This window comes from Mercenaria mercenaria, chromosome 8, assembly GCF_021730395.1.
Source record: "Mercenaria mercenaria strain notata chromosome 8, MADL_Memer_1, whole genome shotgun sequence".
NCBI classification, from domain to species: Eukaryota; Metazoa; Mollusca; class Bivalvia; order Venerida; family Veneridae; genus Mercenaria; species Mercenaria mercenaria.
Genome location: NC_069368.1, coordinates 77,339,586 through 77,351,624, shown reverse-complemented (window position 1 = coordinate 77,351,624; position 12,039 = coordinate 77,339,586). Strand labels below are relative to the sequence as shown.

Below are 12,039 nucleotides of genomic sequence, written 5' to 3'. Positions count from 1 at the left end.
CCTCATCAAGAACTCATGAGTCAGCCATGTCAACTCAAGGTCAAGGTCACAACTGAAGGTCAAAGGTTTCAGCTCTGTATCTCCTAAACCCCTTGAAGGATTTTCATGAAACTTTGGTCAAATGATCACCTCATCAAGACGTTGTGCAGAATTCATGAGTCAGCCATGTCAGTTCATGGTCAAGATCACAACTGAAGGTCAAAGGTTTCAGCTCTGTATCTCCTAAACCCCTTGAAGGATTTTCATCAAACTAGGGTCATATGATCGCCTCATCAAGAACTCATGAGTCAGCCATGTCAACTCAAGGTCAAGGTCACAACTGAAGGTCAAAGGTTTCAGCTCTGTATCTCCAAAACCCCTTGAAGGATTTTCATGAAACTTTGGTCTAATGATCACCTCGTCAAGATGTTGTGCAGAATTCATGAGTCAGCCATGTCAGTTCAAGGTCAAGGTCACAGCTAAAGTCAAAGCTTTTACCCTTTCACTATCCATAGCAGTGGTGGGGGATTTAGCTGTCTTTCAGACTGCCTTGTTCCATATTTATTTGTGTTTATTTTGAACAGTACTTCAATTGTATGTAGTGGTCAGTTTAATTAATTTTGAATGGACCTTTGTGACTGCGTGTTAATGTTATTGACTTAGAATCACTTGCCCCTCGCTACTGTGGGTTCGAAACCTTGGATAGGTTGTAAATTCTCCATGTGATGTAGTCATCCAACTGGCTGGCTGTGCTTGAAATTATTCCTGGTTACATATATAATGGCACCCTCCCCCATCAAAAGCTGAAAAACAAAAATTAGCCATAGCAACTTAAGCATATAAATATGCGGACGAATGACCCTTCATGTGTTGTTGTTTTTTTTTTGTCCAGAATAAGAACTGGTGACCTCCTGGAATTAATGTATAGATTGAAGCTATTGTTGATATGATATTGTATTTTTCAGAAATAATGGCAAGTTCTCTGAGTATAAGAGAACTGTTAGCATATGGTAATTGACATGTCTAACCAGTACATTCCTTGACAGTAATTTCAAACATCAATTGTATAAGATCTGTAACTGTAAATTTTAAATGACATGAATTTACTTGACAGTATCTTTTCATAACTTCAATGCTATATTATCCAAAATTACATCTTCACTTGCATATTTAGTTATGATTGTTTTGGAACCAGTGGTGTTATAAAATTATTTCACGTAAACATTTAATAGTTGTTAAGTATTTGTAAATCTTCATCTTAAATTTTGTATCCCTGCAATATATAGTTAACACACACAACCTTCAGTTTTTATTTCATAGAAGAAAACCTTTTATCTCTCATGAACAGGTCACTGGAACCGAGTCTACTATTGTTGCATTCTACGCTTTGAAAGGATCTTCAAATGTCTCACTGTAGTCTATATGTGCCCCTTTGCAGGCGGAAAACTGGCCCCCTGTTTGGATTTGGTGTTGTTATATTTTCTGGTTATTTGTGATCATAAAGTTCATTGCAAGTGTCTGTTAACAGAGTTCTGCTTCAGTTGGTGCTAGGGAGCATGAGGGGTGTTGCACATTTCTTAACCTGTCATAAACAGACTCAATCAAACAGAGTGTGCTGTTTTTTGCTTGGTTGTGTTCTGTACTATCATAGGACCTTCTCCTAGATTGTATTGTACATTCTGGTTGTTGCGAAGTGAAATTGAAAATTAGAGATATTTTGTTGCATCAGACAGTAAATTCATTGTTACTAGTATATGCACTGTCAGCAGAGATTTTTTCATTAATTAATTATCAGTCACTATTTTCAGCATTTCACCTGTAAATTAAAACTCTGTCAAATGTGAATTTAAAGTTATATAAGCAAGTTCCTTTAATCGCCATTGTCTCTAAGAGGGAACAAACGAGGGCTATATAAACAGTGTACATGTTGATTATATCTCAGGTGGAACAGATCCCAAAATTGAAGTATGGTTCCTGGATCGAGCTTTACGCTGGCACTACATTGCAGACTCATTCACCGCGTATTACCGGCTGATGATCATGCATCTTGGATTGCCTCAGTGGCAGTATGCCTTCACAGATATTGGACTCTGCCAGCAGGCAAAGGTATCTTGCACTTTATTTCATTTCAGTTTTACATACTGACAAAATTTTGTTTAGAAAATGAGTTGTTTATGGTAAAAAGGGCACTTTATTAATCTAGTATAATAATAATGATTCTTAAAATTGTCATTTAAAGAAATACATTGTATACATTATTAAGTAAAACTTTTTTTTAAGTTCATATGGTTTAAGAATGTGGTTACAAAGATGCTGTTTAAAGTCTGTATAAATAACTAGTATGTAAAATTTTATTTCCACCAGATTCATTATTAAAATATGTCATTTTTGTACATGTACACTGTACGTTGTACATAAATACTTCTATTTAAATATTCATGTACCAGAGTTTTTTAGTTATTTTTTTTTTCACTGTTGTTTATTTTCTGACTATGCAGCAATGGTTCAACATGTATGCACCTCTTCGACTTGAACTTGATGCTGAACTTGGCATGCCTGGTATTATACGATCGGAATCAAACACTTCAACGACCCAGATTGATGTTGGAAAAGTTTTCAAAGGAAAATCTGATAAAAAGTAAGTTAATGAGTAAATCCTGTGGAAATAGACCTCATACAAATACTTTTAATCCAGATTTGCCAAAATTCTCATTTTCTTGTTGTAAGATCCAAATTAATCAGATTTTATATCGTAGAGATCTTGTTACCAATTGACAAGAAGTAATTGGGCGGACATCTAGTATCAGCTTTCTCATTACTTCTCTTGTGTGCCATAAAATTGTCAAGGAACTTCTGATGACAGCCATAAAAAAGGCTGTTCAATTGAGCGTAAGAAATACAAATTATTGAACCTGGTACTAATGAAAAAATCCCTGCCGCTTTTATACATGTAAAGTGAAGAAGGGCACTGACCAAGAGATGTACTACTCAAGAAAGATATCTGTTGATTTGGTCAGATGTTGCAAAATTAAGAATGATTTGCTCATCTGTAAATGGAATGATGAAAGTTTTAATTTTGTGACTTAAGGAGGTAGGTTACCTTTAATATTTGTATGTGCGCATGCTAAAGCGGAAGCTAACGTGACGATTTACAACGACGTTCGCGACAAACTAAATGTGATTGTATATCCATTCTTCTGAAAACAAATCATGAACCTGTCTCCAATCTGATGCTTTATGGTTTAATAATGCAGAAATGATGAATAAATTGCCTCAGAAACGCTTCAAAACATTGTTGCCTTAAAATGACGTCATGATGTTACGTGTCAGTTACCGCGCAAAATTAATAGCTTTTTATTTTGAAAGTGCTTAATTCTACGCATTTTCTTTATTTTAACTATTTTTAAACAGCCATCATTTGCTGAAATATTTTTATGAGTCTTTTTTAATATTTTGTTTCTTTTATGTAGTTATATTGAAATGTTATGCGGAATGTAAGAATTTTCAAAATGGATGATTGTAACTGATGTTATAAGGAACATAGTTGGGTGAAAGGTTACTTATTATGGCCATTTTCAATTAAAAATTCGGCAGTTTGATTTGTAATACAATGTACCTATTTTTCAGTTTCCGTTGATAATTTGTTACTTGTATATTAAAACTAAGCTCTAAAATTGTTCAAATTCAATAGAAAATTGTGGTTTCTTGAATTAAATTGATGTTACCATGGAATCAAAGCCCTTGACCTATATTTCTAAATGTAAAATTTAAAACGTTGACACTGGTCTATTTAAGGAACACCGTGAGCATCGGCTTTTTATTTGCATTTCAACAATATCCATGAGAATAATAGCAGCATGCTGAACGATTTTTCCATAAAAACGTCAGACGAAGGGTACTGCTATAAGTTTTTTAAGCTGTGAAATTTGTTTAGATAAATGCAAATAACACGAAAATATTACTTGCGTTAGAAATAAGATGTTTTAAAGCTATGTTAACAAGAAAGATGATTTTATTTAATATTTTTTATAAGAAATTACGATAAAAAGCAAGATATAAGCTATTTTAAACATCTCTGTTGCCATGGTTACTTTAAACTTTAAGAAAAATAGGGTACCATATAAAGTGCTTGGTATTTTGCTTATAATATTACCCAAATATTCCATGTTGGTCATTAACAGAATGGCACTAAAGCTGCTGAGTCGATAAACCTGTTTTCATACAATGTCATAGTTGTTCAAAAATGAGAGAAAATGCGTTACCATGGAAACACGAGCCCCGCGACATATACATTTTAAGCTTATATTAGAAAGCTTACGCGCATACTAGTAAAATGATTAATTATGCAGACTTCTACTGATAACAATGAAACCAAAATACATTAAAAAGTGTTAAATATCCGTACTTTCCTTCTTTCAATACAAAATACCTTTGGAGGGTCATGTACTTCAAACCTGGATAAAAATTGTACTTGAAGAAACAGAGAAAAACGAAATTGGAATTGTATCAGTTAAAACATTAAATTACACAAAACAAAAAAAATTGCTACGGTTCAGCTAATTTGAATTTACCCTGGTAACAAGATAACCTACCTCTTTAAGCCCAGTGCTAGAGATGTGACTTTATAGCTGGGAGCAATAGATGCCCAGTTGTACAAATGTGTAAGCAGAGTAATGGGTATTTTAACATATTCCTTTCATTTAAATTTGTTTGAGAGAAAAGGAAATAGTAAAGGTGATGTTTTGACAGATCAGGTAAAAAGTAACAGAATGTCACTCAGCTTTTACAGTTTAGGATATCACTGTGGGGAATCACATGATCAAAATAATCTCTAAACCAAAGTTATATTTTGAAGAACATGAATAAATTTTCTATCATGATAAGATACGAAATTTAAACATAGCTTATCATATGACTAATGAAAATTGTTAAAGTATCATGTAGTTGACAATAATGATAGATATCCTGTAATTACAAACAGTAAGGAAAATAAGAAGTATCAGTTTCTTGAAGTGTTCCAGATAATCAGAAGGTGATTGTGATTGAAATATATGTAGTGTTATGATACATATGTGTTGCCATATGATAGGCTGTATTTTAGATTTACAGCAGAAGCTGTTTCATAATTATCCCATATTATTCATATACTTATTTTGGTTTAGAGATTATTTTGATCATGTGATTCCCCGTAGTGGATAGCCATTGCTAATCTTTCACTAAAATATTTTATAGGTAATTAATAACTTCAGAAGCAGAAAATCCTTATCAAACTTTAACTTTGCTAAATATATGAATTAATAGCGTATGTAGAGCTACATTTACAATGTCTAGCAGTAACAGTCGTTTGTTAAAGAACTTCCAGTTTTTTGGTGGTTAGTATACATTTATACTGTGTTTAGCTATACCTGTATTAAATGTGTGCTGTTGTAAACCTGAGATGGATTATAGAACCTGTTAATTACCATAAAGGCAATTTTTTAAATCAATGGTTATAATTAGCGGTAAATAGAAATCTTTGATAGTTAATTTGTTGTTCAATGATTTTTTTTCAAATATTGAATATATTTTGATCTACATTTATTCCATAAAATAAATACAATTAAATTTTCTAATTTCTCTTATTTTCATTCCTAGACTATCTTGTTTTAGATTAACAAAACATAACTAGGCAGGCTATCAGTTGCCTTGTGCTTCTTTCTGTAAATCTTTATAAATGTCAGTGTACATGTAACAAAGTTCAGTATGTCATAGCAGAGTGATTTAATGACATACTTTTAACATAATTGGTAAGTGAGAAACCTCCTTCATCATCAGAAATTATTGCCAATGTATGTCTGAAGGCTAACATCTAAAAAAAGGTCACTGGCCAGACACTGTCAGTTATTTTTGGTATATGTGTGAAATTTGTATCAACAGACTTTGTTATAGAAAAGTTCCAGTATAGAATGGTAGGCCACAATCATATGGAATAGGTGAAGTATATGCGCGCTGGGGAAAATATTTCATGATGGACCTGTGAACTCTTTACTTATGGGTGAAACAGGTCTCATAAGCGTAAATACGACTAGCTTCTACTGATTATAAAACATACCGTACGATTTGTTGTGAATTAACTGTTGTTTTACTTTTTAGCTCACCTGTCACATAGTGACAAGGTGAGCTTTTGTGATCACGCAGCGTCCGTCGTCCGTCCGTCCGTAAACTTGCTTGTGACCACTCTAGAGGTCACATTTTTATGGGATCTTTATGAAAATTGGTCAGAATGTTCATCTTAATGATATCTAGGTCAAGTTCGAAACTGGGTCACGTGCCATCAAAAACTAGGTCAGTAGGTCTAAAAATAGAAAAACCTTGTGACCTCTCTAGAGGCCATATATTTCACATGATCTTCATGAAAATTGGTCAGAATGTTCACCTTGATGATATCTAGGTCAAGTTCGAAACTGGGTCACGTGCCTTCAAAAACTAGGTCAGTAGGTCTAAAAATAGAAAAAACCTTGTGACCTCTCTAGAGGCCATATATTTCAAAAGATCTTCATGAAAATTGGTCGGAACGTTCACCTTGATGATATCTAGGTCAAGTTCGAAACTTGGTCACATGCCATCAAAAACTAGGTCAGTAGGTTAAATAAGTTGTGATTAAAAGGCTATATTTTTAGCTCACCTGTCACATAGTGACAAGGTGAGCTTTTGTGATCACGCAGCGTCTCGTCGTCGTCCGTCGTAAACTTTTGCTTGTGACCACTCTAGAGGTCACATTTTTCATGGGTCTTTATGAAATTGGTCAGAATGTTCATCTTTGGGTGATATCTAGGTCAAGTTCGAAACTGGGTCACGTGCCTCAAAAACTAGGTCAGTAGGTCTAAAATAGAAAACCATTGTGACCTCTCTAGAGGCCATATATTTCACATGATCTTCATGAAAATTGTCAGATGTTCACCTTGATGATATCTAGGTCAAGTTAGAAACTGGGTTACTGCCATCAAAAACTAGGTCAGTAGGTCAAATAATAGAAAAACCTTGTGACCTCTCTAAAGGCCATTTTTTTATGGATCTGTCATCAAAGTGTACAATGTTCATTTGTGAATTAGGCAGTTCGCGTCACGTCCTCAAAACTAGGTCGTAGGCGTAAACTAGCTTGTGACCTCTCTAGAGGCACATTTTTCATGGTCTTTATGAAAATTGGTCAGAATGTTCACCTGATAATATCTAGGTCAAGTTGAAATTGGGTCAGTGCGGTCAAAAACTAGGTCAGTAGGTCCTAAAATAGATAAAACCTTGTGACCTCTCTAAAGGCCATATTTTTCAAGATCTTATGAAATTGGTCTGAATGTTCATCTTGATGATATCTAGGTCAAGTTCGAAATGGGTCACGTGCCATCAAAAATAGGTCAGTAGGTCAAATAATAGAAAAACGTTTTGACCTCTCTAAGGCCATATTTTTCATGGGATCTGTATGGAAAGTTGGTCTGATGTTCATCTTGATGATATCTAGGTCAAGTTGAAACTGGGTCAACTGCAGTAAAAAACTAGGTCAGTAGGTCTAAAATAGAAAAACCTTGTGACCTCTTAGAGGCCATACCTTTGAATGGATCTTCATGAAAAAATTTGGTAGAATGTTCATCTGATGATATCTAGGTCAGGTTGAAACTGGGTCATGTGCCTCAAAAAACTAGGTCAGTAGGTCAAATAAAAAAAAACCTTGTGACCTCTCTAGAGGCCATATTTCATGGGATCTGTATGAAAGTTGGTCTGATGTTCATCTTGATGATATATAGGTCAGTTTGAAACTGGGTCAACTGCGGTCAAAAACTGTCAGTAGGTCTAAAATTAGAAAATCTTTTGACCTCTCAGAGGCCATATTTTTCAATGGATCTTCATGGAAAATTGATCGAATGTTCACCTTGATGGTATCTAGGTCAGTTTCAAAAATGGGTCACATGCAGCCCAAAAACGAGGCCAGTAGGTATAAAAATAGAAACACCTTGTGACCTCTCTAGAGCCCCTATTTTTCATGAGATCTTCATGAAAATTAGGTGAGAATGTTCATCTTGATGATATCTAGATAAGTTCAAAACAGGGTCACGTACCTTTGAAAACTAGGTCAATAGGTCAAATAATAGAAAAATCTGTGACCTCTCTAGAGACCATATTTTTCAATGGATCTTCATGAAAAAGTTGGTCAGAATTTTTATCTTGATATATCTAGTCAGATTTAAAACTGGGTCACATGAGCTCAAAAACTAGGTCACTATGTCAAATAATAGAAAAAACGACGTCATACTCAAAACTGGGTCATGTGGGAAGAGGTGAGCCATTCAGGACCATCATGGTCCTCTTGTTCATGGGATGTAATGAATTGTTGGTTAAGTACACATTTAAAAATTTTTCTGCTCAAATATGAAAGTGAGGCCAGTGTTCATCAAAAATTAGCCCTCTAGGTCAAATAAGACAAAAACCTTACATAGAGGCCATACTTCACGGATCTTATTGAAACTTTGTCAACGTTTCATCTTGTATGTATAACATGGATGTTGAAACTGTCAGTGTTCGAAAATGGTTTATAGTTTAATTTTTTAATAAAAATGTACCTCTCTAACCACTTTTTTCACAATCTTCATGAAAAAATGTAAGATTGTCACTGATGACAATTAGTGTCAGTTGAAATTGTCCACGTTTTCCTGCATAAACAAAGGCAGTATTCTAAAAGACTATAACAGCCATTGGACCCCTTTAGTAAATGCCATTTTTCCTGCACAAATTCAATCACTAACCTTGAATGGTTGGAAATTCTTCATAAAATTGACTGTTAAAATGTTCACCCTTGTGATATAAGGGCAAGTTTGGAAAATGTGTGCTGTTAGTCTTAAATACATCATAGCATATGTTAATAATAAATAAATACCTTGTGACTCTCTAAGTTGCAACTTTACATGGGATTGTATAAAGTTTGGCTTGGCAAAACTTGATGATATCTAGTCAGGTTTGAAATAGAGTACTGCCAAAAATAGTCCAGTAGATATGAACATATTAAAATCTTTTACCCCTATCTAGAGGCAGTTAGTTTTTCCCATGGATTTCATGGAAATTTATCTGAAATTACCTTGACTATATTAGGTCATGGACACTCGGATCTTCGTTGAAGCAATAAATATCAGTGTTTTAAAAAATAAAATCTGTGACTCTCTACTGTCATATTGTTTTAATCTCATGAAAATGGTTGAAAATGTTCACTGTGACCAGGACAATAGTTCAAAAAGTCATGTAAAACTTTAAAATATGTGAAATGGCATAAAAATAGAATAAAATTTGTGACCTTAGTCTAGAAGAGCTATTTCTCAACATGCTCAGTCATAATTTCATTAGGTATAGAAGTTACCTTGATTTAAGGATCATAAATTGAATATGGTCTTCGTCGCTTCAAATAATTGGGAGTAGGCAATTAGATTAATAAAAACTGGTGACCATCTAGAGGCCTTTTTTCATGGATCTGTATGAAAGTTGGTCTGAATGTTCATCTTGATGATTTCTAGGTCGAGTTTGAAACTGGGTCACGTGCCATCAAAAACTAGGTCAGTAGGTCAAATAATAGAGAAACCTTGTGACCTCTGTAGAGGCCATATTTTTCATGGGATCTGTATGAAAGTTGGTCTGAATGTTTATCTTGATGATATAAAGGTCAAGTTTGAAACTGGGTCAACTGCGATCAAAAACTAGGTCAGTAGGTCAAATAATAGAAAAACCTTGTTACCTCTCTAAAGGCCATATTTTTCATGGGATCTGTATGAAAGTTGGTCTGAATGTTCATCTTGATGATATCTAGGTCAAGTTCGAAAGTGGGTCACGAGCCATCATAAAGTAGGTCAGTAGGTAAAATAATGAAAAAACCTTGTGACCTCTCTAGAGGCCATTTTTTTCATGGGATCTGTATGAAAGTTGGTCTGAATGTTTATCTAGATGATATATAGGTCAAGTTTGAAACTGGGCCAACTGCGATCAAAAACTAGGTCAGTAGGTCTTGAAATAGAAAAACCTTGTGACCTCTCTAGAGGCCATACCCTTGAATGGATAGATCTTCATGAAAATTGGTCAGAATGTTCACCTTGATGATATCTAGGACAAGTTTGAAACTGGTGCCTTTAAACGTGCCTTAAAAAACTAGGTCAGTAGGTCAAATAATAAAAAAACCTTGTGACCTCTCTAGAGGCCATACATTTCATGGGATCTGTATGAAAGTTGGTCTGAGTGTTCATCTTGATGATATCTAGGTCAGGTTTGAAACTGGGTCAACTGTGGTCAAAAACTAGGTCAGTAGGTCTAAAATTATTAAAATCTTTTGACCTCTCTAGCGGCGATATTTTTCAATGGATCTTCATGGAAATTGATCTGAATGTTCACCTTGATTATATCTAGGTCAGTTTCGAAACTGGGTCACGTGCAGCCAAAAACTAGGCCAGTAGGTATAAAAATAGAAAAACCTTGTGACCTCTCTAGAGGCCATATTTTTCATGAGATCTTCATGAAAATTGGTGAGAATGTTCATCTTGATGATATCTAGGTCAAGTTCAAAAGAGGATCACGTACCTTCAAAAACTAGGTCAGTAGGTCAAATAATAGAAAAACCTTGTGACCTCTCTAGAGACCATATTTTTCAATGGATCTTCATGAACTTTGGTCAGAATTTTTATCTTGATAATATCTAGGTCAGATTCAAAGCTGGGTCACATGAGCTCAAAAACTAGGTCACTATGTCAAATAATAGAAAAAACGGCATCATACTCAAAACTGGGTCATGTGGGAAGAGGTGAGCGATTCAGGACCATCATGGTCCTCTTGCTGTAGTTCAACAGCCACCCTTGTTTAAGAACAACATTTAAAAACACGTTTTTTTCATCCTCAAGTAATAAGTAAGTAGACTCGCCCAGTGTAATCAATAACCCACAATTGACCAACCCCTCTGGTACAGTATCAAGACGCATAATCTAACTCTATACATAGAGCGCCTACTTCACCCGATTTACATTCCGAACATTTTCACGCGTTTGGGGCTTTATCGTATGTTTAACATGGGATTTTTGAACTGTCCAAAGATGTTGGAAATGTTTGTCTCATTGTTTATTTTTTTTTAATAAAAATGTTACTGCTTTCATTGTCTACCACTTTTTTTCCACCCTTGCCTGAAAAAACAGTAATGAGTTTGTACACTGTTCAGACAATTGTGCTCTGTTGAAATTTAACCAAACACAAGTTTACCTGCATAAACAGAAAGCATGATATCTTAAAGGTATGTCACTATACCTGTCCAGTACTGGACATTATGGTAAATGCTTCTTTCCTGCACAAATTACAATTTCACAACTTCTGTCCGGTTTGTACAAATTTCTGGCCGCGATAAACCATTTGACTTGTTTAATAATTGTTCTTGTAATATAAGATAGGACAAAGGAAGTCCTAATGTGTGGCTGTGTAGTCTTGGACATGGCTATACATGCATGAAGCTATATGTTAACATATTAAATTAAATGTAGCTCCATGATTATCATGCCATGTAAGTTTGTTTAAACTTTACAAAAAGGGTTAGCACTAAAAGTGCTTTCGGACAAATCCAGTATTAGTCAGTGTTTGTAAATAGATTGCCCAATATATCACAGAATGAATATGATACATACATACATTTCAGTTTCTTACTGTCTATCTAAGACAATGAGTTATGGTTTATTTCCACTATAATAATTGGACAGATATCTGATATTACTTCTGTGAACTATATAGCTGTCATGGCACATCTGATGCTTGGCTTGAGGAAAGTTCAGTTAGAATATCAGTGATTTAATGCTCATAAAATACATCTGTGCAGCTGTAACAACTGTCAATTTGTTTTAAGCCCAGAAATGGTTTTAAAATGTCAGTCACTGACCAAGGACGAATAGCTTAAAACAAAATATGTACTCATATGGTAAAATTTATAAATATAAAGTTATTGGAAATGGGCATATAAAGAATGCATGTTTTTTTAAAAGTTGGCTGAGATGGACTGTAAGTCTAAGAAATGAATGCTAT

The 12,039-nt window shown here is 34.5% G+C and overlaps 1 protein-coding gene across 2 annotated transcripts in view; it reads left to right on the top strand.

The window, feature by feature from the left end:
* Window positions 1-12,039, top strand: part of LOC123566022 (tubulin polyglutamylase complex subunit 2-like) — a 52,671-nt gene that overhangs the window by 29,045 nt on the left and 11,587 nt on the right. For both annotated transcript variants that reach the window (XM_045359844.2, XM_045359845.2), the window contains 2 exons: window positions 1,922-2,085; window positions 2,478-2,617. In XM_045359844.2, the coding sequence (XP_045215779.2) occupies window positions 1,922-2,085; window positions 2,478-2,617 (304 nt within the window). The remainder of the gene's footprint in view (window positions 1-1,921; window positions 2,086-2,477; window positions 2,618-12,039) is intronic.